Source organism: Mastigoproctus giganteus, chromosome 8 (assembly GCF_048544385.1).
Source record: "Mastigoproctus giganteus isolate SK-2022 chromosome 8, ASM4854438v1, whole genome shotgun sequence".
Taxonomy (NCBI): Eukaryota; Metazoa; Arthropoda; class Arachnida; order Uropygi; family Thelyphonidae; genus Mastigoproctus; species Mastigoproctus giganteus.
In genome coordinates, this window is record NC_143582.1 from 67,323,153 (window position 1) to 67,341,563 (window position 18,411).

General features: G+C 36.9%; 1 protein-coding gene across 4 annotated transcripts in view; it reads left to right on the top strand.

The window, feature by feature from the left end:
• Window positions 1-1,701: 1,701 nt before the first annotated feature.
• LOC150081594 (cell division cycle and apoptosis regulator protein 1-like) overlaps window positions 1,702-18,411 on the top strand; it is a 550,339-nt gene continuing 533,629 nt past the window's right edge. For all 4 annotated transcript variants that reach the window (XM_090380560.1, XM_090380561.1, XM_090380562.1 and 1 more), the window contains exon 1: window positions 1,702-1,908. Coding sequence is in view for 1 of the 4 variants with exons in the window: in XM_090380563.1 (XP_090236689.1) it covers window positions 1,896-1,908 (13 nt within the window). In the remaining 3 variants the exon portion in view is untranslated. The remainder of the gene's footprint in view (window positions 1,909-18,411) is intronic.

Consider the following 18,411-nt stretch of genomic DNA (forward strand, 5'->3'; position numbering starts at 1 on the left):
TTATTTTTAAATAATTTTTTAAATAAAAAAATAAATTTATTATTTTTTTTATGGGGAAGTTAAAATTCCCCATTATAAGACAATCTGATTTACTGGTCCCCTCTATTTCTCTGCACAGTTGTTCATTGTACTCACCAGAGTCATTAGGCCTACAATACAGTGAAACTCTCAAATTTGCTTTCCCAGTGCTTATGTCACACCAAACTGACTTAATATTGCACTGTCCACCCATGTCAATTGGATGCACTTCCTTAGATTTTATGTATTTCTTAACTAACAGCATAACCCCTTCTCACTTTCTGTCCTGTTGATCCTCTTTGTACACATTGTACACCACAAATTCTAATTCTCCATTCTTTGTATCTATGTGATGCCATGTCTCTGATCTCCCAACAGCCCTTGATATCTTGACCAGCACTTAAAATTCATCAAATTTATTTATTAAACTCTTAGCATTGGCGTACATGCAATTATATATGCAGCTGTTCTTTAATCTTAATTATCCTAACACTGGTAATGTATTTACTTGTTCTATGATGCTTCTCATCAGTCCTGTAAATCCCCAGCACCTTTCTTTCCAGGCTACTGCTCATTCCAATAACAGAAGTGCAAGAATCAATTTACTGTCAGCCTGCTGGCTACAGTAAATCTATATTTCTTTGAATCCCCTCTAGTTAGCGGTTTTCCCAGCCAGCTAACACTATCTCTTTAGCATCAGCAAATATTCTTACACCCTTCCAACTTAAGTGTGTCTCATCCATGTAGAAGCACTCTCCTGTTAACAAGCACAGGCCATTCTGAGAAAAATTCTACTCTATGAGCCTTGTCTTTCCAGAGCCAAACTGATTGACAAGGTTGTCATCCTATCCCTCCTATCATGTCTGGGCAGAATTGCGGACACGTTAAAATTTAAACCTAACTTGCGATTTTATTTCGACATTGACCTGTAATTGTTAAGTATGCACTCAGATCTTCTACTCTTACGTTTACTCCTAGACCGTGTAAGGCAACTACGTTGTAAAAAAAAAGACCATAACGGGATTTGATCTCAGGTCTTTTCCAACTGGCGTGGGGTTAGATGGTGCTACGCACGAGGCCTGAATTCCGGATATCATTTACAATATCTGTTCCCAGAACATCCGAGTCATCTGCTTCCAGGCGAGCATCTCTTGAGTCTCCTGTTTATATCATCCTATTGACACACATTGTGTGCATGGGCTGTTCTCTTCTAACTGGTGTGACCCGTGTATAATTCTTTTGAACCTCTGCTCATTTTTCCTGAATGAAATGAGGAACTGGGGTTTTTGCAAAAAGCCACTAGAATAAATTAATGGCCTTCCCGATAACACTTATTTTTCAATTCTGGGAAGTGGAATTTCAAAAATTGCAAATGTTGATTATATTATTTATATAAGGACTTAATGAAATTACTTGAAATCCCCCCCCCCCCTTCCATCATCCAACTCTACGTTCATCCAAGCAAGAGAAATTTAACAAGGAAGAATTTTTTCTAGGTGTTTAATGTTTTCTTGAGCTTTCCGATTCTCCAAACCTAGAAATGTTTCAATGGCCTTGGGTTGGGCTACATACCCAATAGTATATCTAGTTGTATACTGTACTTCCCGTTCTTTGAGGGAGTTATTTACATTAATCTCGATAGTATTCCTTCGGCAAGGTTCGGGTGTTTCCGGATGGGGTGATGAGAAAATGACGGGCATTGGGGAATATTCTTATTTTTCCTTTGTTAATGTTTCTTTTAATTTTTTTCCCGAATTTATGTAATTGACATGTTGTACAGCTGTTGCAGATGATTTTTTTAAATCAGTGTTAGGAGAGATGAGCCTATTTTTCCATAGACTAATAACATACCGGTATACATGGAGCTGTAACTAATTATGATTATAAAATGTAAGTGTATTCTCTGAGTTTTAAAATAATACTAAAAGACAGGAAACGGTTACGTTGTCAGTAATAAACATTGATGAGGAAACGTTGATGTTCATGATAAAAATCTTTGCACATTGGTGTAGCCTTTATTGTGTGTCGTGGGAATGTTATTTTAATGTGATAATTTTTTACTTTTATATTTATTTTCTTTTAATAAAAAAACCTGGCCATTGATATTTTATGTAGTGCTTCAGGGAAAGCATTTCTTGCACAGTTTTTCTTTTTAGCACACACGTTATGTCAATAATGTGTGTGAAATATTAAGCACAACTTTTTTTTTTTAGTTAACTTAGCATTTTATGGGCAGCGAACGCTTAAATGCCAAATCGACCCTTGCAGTTTTAATTGAATTATAAATGAAGTGGAAATTTTCATATTCGTTTTGGGTTGGTGTTTATACCATTAACCCTTACTTAACCCTGACACAGATTGAGATTTGATCAGATGAAATAAAATTTTCTCACAATTTTCACAATATTATCCCTTAATTTCCCTCCCCAACCTCTTTTGTAAGGTCACAAAAGAGACCGTGGAATTGTTGAATGGTAATTGATTTCATTATTGGTGGAATTGGTCATTGAGGTGATTTTGAAACGTGAATGTACAAAGACTGTATAAACTGAGATGCTTTTTGACAGTAATGATTAGTACTGTTAAATGGAGTGGTCTGGGGCTTGATTGGAGGGCCCCCCCCCCAAGATGCTAAATATAGTATTGAGTTAATTAGTTTTTGGCAGTAGTAGTGGAGTTTCTACCAAGAACTTAAGATTTATCAGTGAAGCACAGGCAAACTGATCTTTAGGCCATGTGAATATAGAACACAGCCAGAGTGCCTTTGTACCAATTGAACAACCAGCTTATCAGTTTGAAGTATGTACTGCTTTATTACTATAGTGATGGTATTCCGCAATTAGATGGTTCCCAGAAATGGTGCGCAGCTATTCATATTAATTGCATGTCAATGTTGGTTAGGTTTGTGTTAATAGCAGGGAGATAGTAGTTACATTACCAGCCTCATCAACTTTCTTGCATTGTTGATATTTATACCAGCTGTCTTTGATAAACTGAATTGAATGACACCTGTGTAGGGGATCACTATTTCCATATTAACCATATGTAACTCATTTTTTGAGAAAAGATTTTTACATGGTTTCTCTATTGAAAATACAAGAACTCTCCATAATGAGTCACAATAACTCCTGTTCATATATGAGTTTTTAAGCTTCTGTCAGCAGGTTAGTCTTAAATGCTTATTTGCAGCCCTTTCTGTCATTGTTAATCTTAAATTGTTGGTTAAAAAAGTTGATTTTTTTATAAAGAAAAAATAAAGTACATTACATGGTCATCCATTTCTTGTACAACACACTGATCAACAGTGTGTACTGAGATAATGATTGCAACAAAGCACATGATAACATTGGTTATGGATTGAGATATTTTATGTAGGTGTCAGAAGGCAGTTTCATGATGGAAATAAAGTAATAACATGAGTTTTTGTAGAATGTGTATGTTTTGGAACATTTATCTGTACAGCTTGTGTGAACATCTCACATAATCTGGATGAACTGATGCAAAACATTGAGAACTGCATTCTCACTGTTGATGAACATATGAGTGAATGTATGTCTGCATGAGCTAGGTGGCTAATTTATTCTATACAGTTTTAGTTAAATTCTTTCTTTGTTTTTTAGATTTTGTATTTGAAGTGAATTACACTTAACTGGATTATTTAAAACAAGGTTGCATTTGAATCAACTTTTTAAAAGAAATTATAATTGCCTTTAAAATTTTCTCCTGTTCATCAACATTTCTTGGCCAAGCTGTAAAAGAAAACATCCAGTGTTGTTACATGGGCAGTTTCAGGTGGGCTGTAGTACCTTCCCATGATCAAAATAATGTGAATTTTTTTACTGCTGCATGATGGTTAAAGCTTAATGATTCCCCAGAACACTGCTTTAGTGTTCCCGTTTAGAAAATCCTGGCACTGCCTCTGGGGGCAATCAAGCAATTTGCAGATCATTCTGTTGGTCCATTTTTTTCACTCCATGTATTGAAGATTAGTCTTGTTTTGCAAGACTAATCTGTGCAAAATCGGAATAGTAATCTGTGCACAGGAATACTGTGTAAAATCGGTCTTGTTTTGCAGGAATGCTGAAGTCTGGTGGAGTGCTGCAATGCATTATTTCAGAAAAGGAAAAATAAAAATTGTGAGGAAAAACTCAAAAGAAAGTGAACTGTGTGGCCAAAAAATTCTGTGATACATCACTCCCAAGGGTCCCCACTCATCCATAAAACTCAGGAAATTTGAAAATTATTAGTCTCAGGAAAATCATAATTATATACCCATTATCAGTTATTGCTGTTGTGACAGTCATAATCACAGGCTCTTGGTTACTTTATCAGATATTGGAGAAGACCCTATTGTTGGTTCCCAACTTGTTGGTACAGGTTAGTATTGATTAATAAAAAAAGGAAATGTTAGTAAAGTTTCAAAATTTTGCAACCAGCAGCAAAAAATATGATTAAGCACTGTCCTCTGGAGTCTAATTTTCTTAGTCTTTTCACCACCTTGATACCACACCAATTATTCTCCAGCTCACTGCATTTATGCGTGGATTTATTAGCCCATTAGGAACTTGTGAAGAGAAAAATAATCAAGACTTTTGCAGAAAAGGCTGTTTGCCAGTTCAAGGCACTCATGAAGAATATAAAAACATTAGCATTAGTAGTTGCATATGATGCAAGATACTAACAGTTTAGAAAGAAAGATACTAACAGATTAGTGGGCAGGAGCAGCAGTGCGTAGCACACGCTTCTTGATTAGACCGGGGTTCAAGCCTGTGACCACCAAATACGGAGGATGCGGAAAGGTCAGGGAATGACCACCGCATATCCAAGGAGCAATATGGCTTTAGTTGCTAATGCTCCTAAAAAAAAAAAAACCAAACAAATAAACTAACAGATTAAAAAATTAATATGATACTAACAGATTAGGAAGAATACTTGATGAGAATCAACCGAAAGAGCAAGCTGGCTTTAGGACAGGATTCTCAACTATGGATCACCTTCACATAATATCACAGCTAATGGAGAAAGCAAATGAATATAAAACACCATTATGCCTGGCATTCGTGGATTATGAAAAGGAATTTGACTCCGTACAGCATAAGGCAATGTTTTTGGCACTGGAAAGACAAGACATAGTACCCCATATATTATGATTTTGAAGAAAATATATGAGAATGCTACCTCCTTTATTAGACTAGACAGAGAATAGCAAATTTAAAATTGAGAAAGAAGTTCGACAAGGAGACATATCTCGGAAGTTGTTTACTGCTGCCCTTGAGTAAGCCTTCAGAAGATTAGACTGGTCGCAGAAAGGAGTCAGTGTGAATGGAAAGTATCTAAACCATTTACCATTTGCAGATGACATTGTGGTCATAAGCCACTATTCAAAAGAATTAGAGGAAAATCTTAATCAGTTATGCACAGTTAGTAAGGATTTTTGACTAAAGATGAATATGGCTAAAACAAAAGTAATGATGAACAAGCATGCCATAGAAAGGGACATAATGATTGAAGTAGCAATAATTGAAAAGGTGGTGTCATATACTTATCTGGGACAAGTTATTAGCTGTAATAATAACTGGCTGGAAGTCAAGAGAAGAATAAATTTGGAATGGATAGCATTCAGGAAATATAGTCACATACTGAGGAGCAATATCCCAGTTTGTCTGAAACGTAAAATAGTGAACCAATGTATACTCTCCACCATGACTTATGGAAGTGAAACTTGGGCACTCACCAAAAGAATTGAAGAGAAGCTGAGAACTACACAGCGAAGAATGGAACAAATTATATTGGGAATCAGACTGTTAGATAAGAAGAGAAACACGTGGATTAGGCAGCAAACTCAAGTAAAGGACATTCTTATCAAAACTAAAGAACTAAAATAGTCTTGAGCAGGACACGTAGCTCGAAGACATGATGACAGATGGACTAAAAAAATAACAGAAAGGTACCCAAGAGGAGCTAGAAGAAAACCTGGAAGATAATGGCGGAGATGAATAAATGAAATTCACAAATTTGTGGGTAGTAAATGCCATTGCACAAAACAGAAGGAACTGGAAAGTTGCTGGAGAGGCCTTCATCCTGCAGTGGATTGAAAATGGCTGATGATGATGCAAGAAAGCAAGCTTATACAGCATCAGCCAAAAAAAAAAAAAAAACCACTTCCCATTCACCTATCCATTCCTTCCAAAAGTTTGTCCAGTTCTTCCTTGAATTTATTTAAGCTATCAGCTTCCAGACAGATGGAAGTTTGTTCCAGCAATCAATAACTTTTTGGCTCAAGGCAAATTTCCACACATCTAATTCTGCAACTGTTTTTCCTCATTTTGAATTTATGCCCCCTCAAGTGCATAATCTGAGGAAGAGTCCCATCAGCATTGAGCTTGCTCAAACCATTCAAAACTGTAAAACACCTCAATCAGATCACCTTGCAGGTGCCTAGTCTCCAGATGCAATTTGAAGAACTTAAGCCTTTCTTGGCAAGAGCATCCCTTTGTTCCCCTGACCAATCTCGTTGCCCATCTCTGTACTCGTTCCAGCAGCTCTACATCCTTCCTAAAATGAGGCCTCCAGACCTGTATGCAGTACTCAAGGTGTGGCCTGAGAACTGCATTACATTGCCTTATACAAGGGAATAATCACTTCCTTGTCGGCGCCTCCGTAGCCAGGTGGGAAGGAGCAGCAGTGCATAGCACATGCTTCTTGATTAGACCGGGGTTCGAGCCCATCACCACCAAATACAGAGGATGTGGAAAGGTCAGGGAATGCCCACCGCATATCCCGGAGCAATATGGCCTTAGTTGCTAATGCTCCTAAAAACCAAATAACTAACTCACTTTCTTGTCCATGCTAGCAAAATCCCTGTATATCATTGACAAAATCCCATGAGCTGCTCTGGCTGCCGGTCTGCACTGCTCAGAAAACTTCATATCCGACTGCATAATTACCCCACATCTTTTTCATTCTCCACTACCCTGAGCGTAGTACTGCACAGTTGGCATGTTACTCTGGGGTTCACTGCTACTCATATGCAGTACCCTGTTGTTAACTTTCTGTTAATGCATAATTTCGAAAAATTCAGAATTAAGTTAAACCTAACTATATGCATATATTGAGTGACATTTGTTATGTATAATTATGATTCTGAGTTGGTGATGTGTGCTTTCCTCCAATTAACACTCTGGCTTTGTGACATTGACTCATCATTTGGAGTCAAAATGTTGATGCATGTGTTTCACGTTTGGTGAAGTGGTGCTATTGTTGTTGACAGGCTGGTGTCCAATTGTGTGTGTTTCTGCCGACCGGGCTAGCCAGGTGGGTAAAGTGCCTGCCTGGCAACCCAAGGGTCATGGGTTTGAATCCCGCCTCGGGCTTATATCAGAGTAAAATGCAAAAACTTTGGGAGGTGCATTATGGCCACAGAAGCCGATGTGCCAACAACTAACAAAAAAATAAAAATAAAAAAAAATAATTCGTGTGTTTCTTGAAGTACGAGTTTTTCAATTTGCATTTTTCTCACTGGCAGACCTAAAGGCAGTTTTAATTTCAAAAATTAATTTAAAAAATATATATTTTTAATATAAAAAAATGGATTGTTCATAGTTGTGTTCAGAAAAGATTGAAAATAAAGAAGGCATCAAAAAAGTGAACTGTTTTGGAAGTTTTTTGTTCATTTTTCAGATGTGCATGGGGTTACAATGACTCCATGTGCTTGGTGGCAGAACAGGCCTTTTCGTGACTGCTGATGGGTTAACATTTTGTTACCAGATCTGTGGCAGTGTATTTTTAAAAACATTTTATTTTGTTATGAATAGCACATTTTTTATTCCTCATAAAGTGGTCGCAGTTTTTTCTATTTGACATTTATAATGGGGGTGAGGAGTTAATGTTATAATTGAGTTGCCAAAGAAACAAAGGTGTTTTTAGTATTAGTATTGATAAAATGATGCAAGGAAGCAAAACTTAAACAGCATCAGCCAATAAAGCAAAACTTTTTTACCCACTCCATTTACCTATTCCTTTTAAAAATTTGTGCAGATCTTTAAATTTATTCAAACTATCCACCTCTGCAACACTGAGTTGAAGATTATTCAAACAATTAACTCTGGCTAAAATCTGAGTTTCACATTTGTTTTGTAGCCATCCTTTAAATTGTTCTTCTTGTGTGTGTTTGTTATCTGAAAAAGAATAAAGGTGTCTTCAGCATTTAGTATATTTAGTCCTTTTTCAGCCTTATACGATACAATTAGATCACCATGCAGATACTTAGTGTACAGATGCTGCAATTTACAGAAACTAGTCTTAGTAAGAATATCCTAACTAATCTTGTTGCACTTCTCTGTCCCCTTCCAACAGATCTATGTCCTTTCTAAAATGAGGTTTCTAAAGCTGTATAGAGTATTCAGTTTGTGGCCTAACTGATATTTTATAAATGGTATAATCGCCTCACTGTCCATCCTGGCACATTTCCTGTTTATCATTGACAGAATCTCATGAGCTGTTCTAGCAGCCCAGTAGCAGCAATAATAGCAAATGATGCAAGAAAGCAAGCTTATATAGCATCAGCCAAGAAAAAAAAACCTACACAGTTCACCTATCCATACCCTCTAAGAATTTGTCTAGTTCTTCTTTGAATTTATTCAACCCATCCACTTCAACAGCAACAGATGGAAGCCTTTTCCAACAGCCGAACACCCCCTGACTGAAGGTAAACTTCTGCACATCTGTCCTCCAACCATCCTTCCTCAACTTGAATTTATGCTCTCTCGTGTTTAGTTTCAGTAAGTGGAAGAATGCCATTAACCTTCAGCTTATTCAATCCATTCAAGACTTTAAACACCTCAATCAGATCTGCCTGCAGGTGCCCAGTGTCAAGATGTTACAATTTGTAGGACTGAAGCCTTTTTAGGTAAGAGCATCCTTTTGTTCCCCTTCTTTGCACCTGTTCCAGCAGACCTACATCCTTCCTAAAGTGAGCCCTCCAGACCTCTATTCATTACTCAAGATGTGGCCTAACCATGGCCTTATACAAAGGTATAATCATCTCCTTATACCTCCTAGCAAAGTTTTTGTATATCAATGACATACTCCGTGAGCTGGCATGGCTGCATGTTTGCACTGATCAGAGAATTTCATGTCTGACTGCACAAATACCCCCAAGATCTTTTTCATTCTCCACTACCCTGAGTGTAGTATAACATAATTGATAAATTACTCTGGGGTTACTGTTACCCATATATGGTACCTTGCATTTGTCAATGTTAAACTTCAACTGCCATTTCTCAGTCTATCGACCCAATTTTCCTAGGCCTTGTTGCAGAAGCTCACCCTGATGACTGATCACCCAGCACTGAACCCTGGAAACTCCACTAATAACATTAGTCCATGAAGAGCAGTGCCCATTGATAGCCAAGAAAAAAAAACCTACACAGTTCACCTATCCATACCCTCTAAGAATTTGTCTAGTTCTTCTTTGAATTTATTCAACCCATCCACTTCAACAGCAACAGATGGAAGCCTTTTCCAACAGCCGAACACCCCCTGACTGAAGGTAAACTTCTGCACATCTGTCCTCCAACCATCCTTCCTCAACTTGAATTTATGCTCTCTCGTGTTTAGTTTCAGTAAGTGGAAGAATGCCATTAACCTTCAGCTTATTCAATCCATTCAAGACTTTAAACACCTCAATCAGATCTGCCTGCAGGTGCCCAGTGTCAAGATGTTACAATTTGTAGGACTGAAGCCTTTTTAGGTAAGAGCATCCTTTTGTTCCCCTTCTTTGCACCTGTTCCAGCAGACCTACATCCTTCCTAAAGTGAGCCCTCCAGACCTCTATTCATTACTCAAGATGTGGCCTAACCATGGCCTTATACAAAGGTATAATCATCTCCTTATACCTCCTAGCAAAGTTTTTGTATATCAATGACATACTCCGTGAGCTGGCATGGCTGCATGTTTGCACTGATCAGAGAATTTCATGTCTGACTGCACAAATACCCCCAAGATCTTTTTCATTCTCCACTACCCTGAGTGTAGTATAACATAATTGATAAATTACTCTGGGGTTACTGTTACCCATATATGGTACCTTGCATTTGTCAATGTTAAACTTCAACTGCCATTTCTCAGTCTATCGACCCAATTTTCCTAGGCCTTGTTGCAGAAGCTCACCCTGATGACTGATCACCCAGCACTGAACCCTGGAAACTCCACTAATAACATTAGTCCATGAAGAGCAGTGCCCATTGATAGCCAAGAAAAAAAAACCTACACAGTTCACCTATCCATACCCTCTAAGAATTTGTCTAGTTCTTCTTTGAATTTATTCAACCCATCCACTTCAACAGCAACAGATGGAAGCCTTTTCCAACAGCCGAACACCCCCTGACTGAAGGTAAACTTCTGCACATCTGTCCTCCAACCATCCTTCCTCAACTTGAATTTATGCTCTCTCGTGTTTAGTTTCAGTAAGTGGAAGAATGCCATTAACCTTCAGCTTATTCAATCCATTCAAGACTTTAAACACCTCAATCAGATCTGCCTGCAGGTGCCCAGTGTCAAGATGTTACAATTTGTAGGACTGAAGCCTTTTTAGGTAAGAGCATCCTTTTGTTCCCCTTCTTTGCACCTGTTCCAGCAGACCTACATCCTTCCTAAAGTGAGCCCTCCAGACCTCTATTCATTACTCAAGATGTGGCCTAACCATGGCCTTATACAAAGGTATAATCATCTCCTTATACCTCCTAGCAAAGTTTTTGTATATCAATGACATACTCCGTGAGCTGGCATGGCTGCATGTTTGCACTGATCAGAGAATTTCATGTCTGACTGCACAAATACCCCCAAGATCTTTTTCATTCTCCACTACCCTGAGTGTAGTATAACATAATTGATAAATTACTCTGGGGTTACTGTTACCCATATATGGTACCTTGCATTTGTCAATGTTAAACTTCAACTGCCATTTCTCAGTCTATCGACCCAATTTTCCTAGGCCTTGTTGCAGAAGCTCACCCTGATGACTGATCACCCAGCACTGAACCCTGGAAACTCCACTAATAACATTAGTCCATGAAGAGCAGTGCCCATTGATAGCCAAGAAAAAAAAACCTACACAGTTCACCTATCCATACCCTCTAAGAATTTGTCTAGTTCTTCTTTGAATTTATTCAACCCATCCACTTCAACAGCAACAGATGGAAGCCTTTTCCAACAACCGAACACCCCCTGACCTTCTTCCACTTAACCATCCTTTTATCCATAGCAGTAACTTGTCCTTTATGCCACATTGCTCCAGTTTGTACAGCTGTCTTATATGTAACAGTATCAAAAACATTCCTGAAATATAGGTATAGTATGTCATTATTTTTTGCATCCAGTTCCTTGGTCACTGCATCATAGTAACCAATCAGATTGGTTAGTCAAGACTGCCACTTAACAAACCCATGCTGTAATTGCATGCCTGTCCAGATGGACCTGCTTTACTTCTTTAACCAGTAATTTCATTATTTTCCCTCTAACAGATGTTAAGCTAATGGGTCTAATTACCGACATGGCCTTTTGATCCCCCTTTATGAATTGGTGATACATTTACACATTTCCAGTCCATAGGGACCTCCCCTAAATCTAAGAATGCTCTCATAATTATGAGAGCATATAGTCCTACTAGATAGTAAGATTTCTTTGGGAAAAAAAAAAAGACAGCCTCTGTGGTTAGAATCTTTGAGCACTTATGTACCACATTTAAAACACTACAGTTCTACTACCATGGTTTTCACTACCACTATGCTGCCAGTTATATGATATGATATTCACCACAAATTACCAATACAAAGGCTCTATGAATATTAAGTCACAACTTACAGAATCATTAGATAAATTTAAAACTAATGAATATGAGTAGGATTATTAAAACTATTTATTGAACACAATTTAATATGTTAAGTAAAAAATGGCAGAATTCATTAAAAACTTGTTTCCAAGAGCTTCGACTACACAGTTTATAGCTTCAAACACAACCTTTGTTTACTTTTAACTTCAGTTTCTTTTCCAGGTTACTTTCACTTACGAAAAAAACCATTTAACTCCAATCAGTGTGAGATTTAGTTTTTCTCACTCCATCTCTAACATCTTTTTATGAGAATGTAGAAGCAAAACATTTATTCAGTGTGTTAGCAACTTGTACAGGATCATGAGTATTTAAGCCTTTCATATCAACTTGACCAATCTGGTTGAGCTCTTTCATTCTAGTGTTAACATAAGCAAAGAATTCCTTGTTAATTTACTATAGGATTGAAGAGGTATTTCAACACTGTAGTGGAAGTTAGATCAAAATTTGTGTGCTTTACCTTTATTCTATTTTGATCATGGTGAGACTCTGCCCTCGCTGAAAACCAAATAGCAGTGCTAATGATTGGGCCTATATTTTAGGCTTTATATTATGTCATACAGTTATGTTTGTAATGTTATAAATTAGTCTTACTAGACAGTAAAATTTCTTAGGGGAAAAAAAAAAAATTGACAGCTTACATGATTTGAACCTTCAAGTCACTTATATACCACAATGAAAACGCTACAATTCCACTACCATGCACAATGCTGCCAGTTATATTCAACTTAGACACAAATATTGTTTCCACAATTCTGCTTAAGTTGACAATACCTTTTTAAATTGTATATCATTATCTGAAAGATGAATCCACTATGCATCACATAATATCACAGGGCTGTTGATACAGAAACTATTAGTGAGTCATGATCCTTGAGTTCTAAGTTATATGATGAGAGGGAAGCAGTAGCAGTTGTTAAAGGCAAAGTAATGGGTTTTAATTTCAATAAAAGAGCTCATAACAGCTTAAGGTGCTATTACGAGCTCTTTATGAATTATGGTGTACTTTTAAAGCTATACTCAGAGAAGCCTTGAATAACTGCCTTACCATTAATATCTGGATACCCTCCGTTGATAGTTCCGCAACAGTCTCTCAGCTGATATTGTAGATGAATTGAACGGGTACTTTTCATTGATTTACAGAAGAAAGATCCTTCATCGTGAGCAAAAACTGCAAGTGAAGTTTGAAAGCATGAAATGAAATTAGTGATATTGAAATTTTAGAATATTATTTATTAGAAAAATTTTCATGCCTACAAGGTAAGTAAGGCTCCTGTGATTGATGGCACATACCTAGTAATTTTGAGGGAGGTGGTGAGAGAATGCATTGAACCATTAAGGTTAATTATGAGGACATTACTGAACTCTGGAGAGATCCCCTTGGGTTGAAGAAGTGAAAACGTGTTGCCAATACATAAAACCAGTTCTAACAGTGATGCAAGTAACTACTAAACAGTCAGTCTGACTTTAGTTGTATGGCAAATCATGGAGACAGTGATCAACAGGATTGTTTAGATAAAAGTAGAATTTTGAATGAAACAGTATGGTTTTGTAAAGGGAAAATGGGACACCATGGGCTCTCCTTGCTGCCTGTTGGAGAACTTAGTGTCTAACCATACTGTAACTTCCAAATCTTTTTTTTTTTTCATCTATTGTTTGTAGTTCAACCCAAGTGTATAAGTTATTTTGGGGTTATAATAATAAATATGTGGGGTTGCTCTATGGGAATAGCAACACCAAATGTTTAACTAACTTGGTTAGCTATTTTGACAGTCACTCATGAGCCGGGTGCAGTAAATAATTTCGACAATGTTTACTTGGATTTCAACAAAGCATTTGAATCAATCTATGAGTGGTTACTGTACATGCTGGAATACGTTGGAATCGCAGGAAAAATCCATAGATGGATTGCAGGGTAGGGTGCAGAGGGTTGTGATTAATAATTATTTTTCAGATTGGGCTAATGTAAGAAGTCAAGTTCCCAAGGATTGCTACTGGGGCCACCATTTTTGATTTTTCTTAATGACGTCGACATAAGGTGGGTGTGATGTCAAAATTTGTATGTCAAGAGAGCTTTTCTGACCATTCCTGAACTCTATGTAAGTCATCCTGAAGAAGCAACAAGCAGTGCTTCTTCAGGATAACTTACCTCAAGGGATAGTCAGAAAAGTGGCAGTTATCTTTTAATATAGCAAAATGCAATGGTCTGGCACTTGGGGAATAGCAATCCTGAAATAACTTATCTACTTCTTGGGTTTGAATCGAAGACAGTAGAGGAAAAAAGGGATTTGGAAGTTACAATATGGTTAGATATGAAATTCTACAAGCAGATGTAGACAGGTAAACTTGTGTGATGAGATTGGCAAAAGGTTGTTAATGCAGAAAAACTTTGAATGTGTGAACTACAGAGCTTAGAAACCAGATGCCTTTAGATGGGACTTGATTGAGGTGTATAAGGTTCTGAGAGGTGAAAGTAAAATTGAATGAGGGTGTAATTTTCAGTGTTTTAAATTGTTCCAGAACTTTCGGCATGAATTCAGATTACGGAAAGGGATTTTAGACTAGATTGCAGGAAGTTTTCTTTTAGCCAGAAAATTATTAATTACTGGAATAAGTTACCTCCTTGGATAATTGAGGCTAATAGCTTGGGGAAATTTCAAGGTTCCGCCTGACACATGTTTATTCAGTTGAAATTGAAAACTCAGCTGGATAGATGTATACAATCAGGAGGGGGGTGTAATAGGTAGTTTATTTTATTAATTATCTATTTTTAATTAATTAATTATTTAATTTTTAGCTGGTGCAGCAAAAGCCAAGGGCTTGCACCATGCAGCTAACACTACTACTATTAATACTATACATTGAAAAATTAGTAACTGCTAAGATAGCTAGCTATGTCTGAGCTTACGTGTTTCTTATGAGTTGGTGGATGGTCACTACTAGTGAACATCATCAAAACTGAATAATTCATTTTGGCTAAATGACCAACCACGCATGTATGAAAATCAGATTTCGTCTTCAAAACATAACAGTTAATTTTATCTTTAACCCCTAGAATTGGGCCACATTTACAAAATATTGTATGGTTGCTGGAATATTCTAATGCAAGTAGTTGAAAACAAATTAAAATTTGTATGCTTTACTTGTATTTAATCAGTCATGGAGACACTTTCTGCCCTCACTGAAGATTGAGCACAGAGTACTGGGTGCGAAGACTTAGTCTTATTGGGTTCAACTTAGAGAAAATTCTTTAGTTTCTTAATGTTTCGAAGAGTCTTAATTTTTTTTTGTTTTAATATTAGTTTTTAAAGTATTAAAAGTAGGGATTCATTATTTATCATAGCATTTAAATTGTTTTTAAAATATGGATGTATTGTATTCTCTCGCTCAAAGATTAGGGTTGGTGATTCAATGTATTTTGGGGTTGGGTTTGGGGTCTGCAGGTCTCCAATTCTGTGGTGCATTGGATCATTGATATTGTCTATGAGGGTGTGGAATACATGTAATCTATTTGTATAGTTATTCAACAACGGAGAGTATCACTGAAGTGTTCTACAAGCCATCATAGAGGTAATTCCTCCATTTCTAAACTAACTTAGAGAAAATTACCATTATCCATGATAAAATTATGTACTGCACAGGACAAACATGGTCCAGTTATGAAGTTTAAAGGTAAACATTACAAACAGTTATATTTTGAAATGGAAGATTGAAAATAAAGGCAGCATCAAAAAAAATGAACAATTTTGAATTATTTTTTCCAAAGCTTTCATATATAGGCAAATGGGATTTAATGACTCCATGCAATTAGAGGAAGAACAATCCTTTTTGTGCATGCTGGCGGGTTAACAAGGAGTTTAACTACTTTCCCTCCCTGTCTCTTCTCTGCACATTTTACTTCTCATATTCAAATTCTACATCTGTTAAGTTTGGGTGACACCATCCCTTATGTTTGAGTGTCTCCAATATCTGTGCAGTGTCCATAGCTTGATGACTTAACCAGTACTGTAAACTTGTCAAATATGTTTGCCTAGCATTAATGTACGTGTAAGTATAATGCACCTGCTTTTAGTAACCCTAACACGTCCTATGTATTTGGTGATCCTAGCATGCCTCATATTCTGAGATACCTTGCTTCTGAAGGTGCTCTGTCCCATCAGAAGTGGTACAAGAACCACTTTCACCTCTGTGCCTGTGTATCTTCCTCAGACTAGCAGATTTTCAACCCACCTAACAGTGCCCTGATAACATCTTCAAATATCCTTGCATCCCTTCTGTTTAAGTCATACCTGTGAAAACAGTCTCTTCTGTTAACAAGTATAGACCACACTGAAAAAATTCTATCCAATGTGCCTTGCATAGTCTGTTGAGAGCAGAATTGCTTGACAAAGGTCTTATCATTTGCTTCCTCCTGTGTTGTTTGGGCAGAATTGCAGACACCCTCAAATTTAATCCTAACTCATGACTTTTTCTCAACATTCCATGGAATTTACATACTGCTGCCCTCAAAAACAGATGAAAGTACAAGATAGTCATTATAAATGTTTAAAAGATTTAATCCTATAAATACTTAAAGTTGTAATCCCTGTGCTTAATATTTATTGAAATGTGCTCCTCTAAACTGCTCAACTACCAAGTATATCTCACAAAAATCTAGAATATTTTAAAATCTGGCACCTCTCAATCCCAGAGGTTGCTGAATTTTAAAGTTTACTGTGTGCATGTGTAGAATGTGTAAATTTTAGTATTATTTGTGACAAATAATGTAGAGAAGCAAGCCAGAAGCAAAATTATTACCCATATCTTTGTTCATTCCCTCCAATAATTTTTTACATCTGTCCTTAAATTTACTCATACTACCTACTTGCACAACACCAGATGGACATTTGTTCCTACATTCAGTTACTCTCTGGATGAAAGCAAATTCTGGGACCATATTTTTCCAATTTAAATTTGTCCCCTTGTTTTCATTGTCTGAGAAAGACTAGGAATGCCATTAGCATTTTAGTTTTATTCAATTCCTTTAAACTGTAAAAACAGCTCAATCAAGTCTCTTCATAAATGCTTAGTTTCCAGATGCTGCAGTTTACAAAACTAGTCTTTCTTGGTAAGAGTACCACTTTGTGCTCCTGACTAATCTTGCTGCTGTTATTTGCACTCATTCCATAATCTTAAAATGAAATTTCTAGACCTTTATGCATAACTCAAGATGCAGCCTAATAGTTGCCCTACACAGTGAGTTAATTGTCTCCTTGTTTCTGCTGGCAAAATTGCTATGTTATTACTCATAGATCCCTATGATCTGCCCTAGCCACCTATCTGCATTGCTCAGAGAACTTCATGTTGAACTGTACAGTTACTTCTAGTCCTATTCCAATCTCCACTACCCTGAGTGTGGTACCACCCAGTTGGTATTAATGTGTGATCACTACCCAGTTGGTATTATTGTGTGATTACTGTTACCAAAATGCAGTACCTTGTTAAACCTCAATTGCCACTTTTCAACCCACCTTCCTAAACTTAATCAGGGTATGCCCATCTTCCTTTTCTAATTAGGGTACGCTACTCCAAGACCTATCCAGGTTGCGGAGTAGCATACCGATTCCTCTCATTAACCACCCTGTGCCTACCTTTGCATCATGTGGACATTAAACTTGATATACTTTCATTAATATTGTTAATAAATATTGAAAATAGTAAGTGACCCAGCACTGAACCATGAGGGGACCCCATTGCTTTTAGTCTATGTATAGTAGTGGCCATTAACACTTTCACTTCCACCAATATTTGAGAGAGTGCATTCAATATGCCATAATTTTTGGAAGATTGAGAAATAAAATTTTGAAATCGTCAGCATTCTGAAAATTCATAAATAATAGTTGAAAAGTAAGAATCTGGAATTTATAGCTAAAAGAAAAAGTTGAGCTGTAGATTAGAACAAAGCAAAATGTTATCAAAAGTTTAATCCATGTATATAAACTGCCTCGGGCTATAAACAAAAGTGAAGCATTGCTGTTAATGACTCAGAGTTTATTGAACGTGCTGACAGCATTGAGCAGTTATTTTTATGCCTTTATTTTTACATCACTTATATATTGAATGACTGCCTATGTGTTTTATGGCACAGTACTTGGGCACTTTTCAAATGCTTTTGTGCTTAATGACATCACTTGGTACCATATATCAATCAGTACCAAGTGGCATATCACTTGGTACTGTTTGATGTATGTCAGATGCAGCGAATATGTTATTAACCAATATATATATCCTGCCACTCAACTGTTCATTTATCCATACCAGTAACTTTTCTCTAATGCCGCACTGCTCCAATTTGTATAGCAATCTTTCATGTGGAACAGACTTTTAAGTGGAATATTATTTTTGCATAAAGTTCCTTTGTTACTACATCATAATGGCTAATCAGATTGGTTAGATAAGAGATCTCCCCCTTAACAAATCCAATGGTTTTCATAAACTACTTTCCTGTCAAGATGGTCCTGCATTAC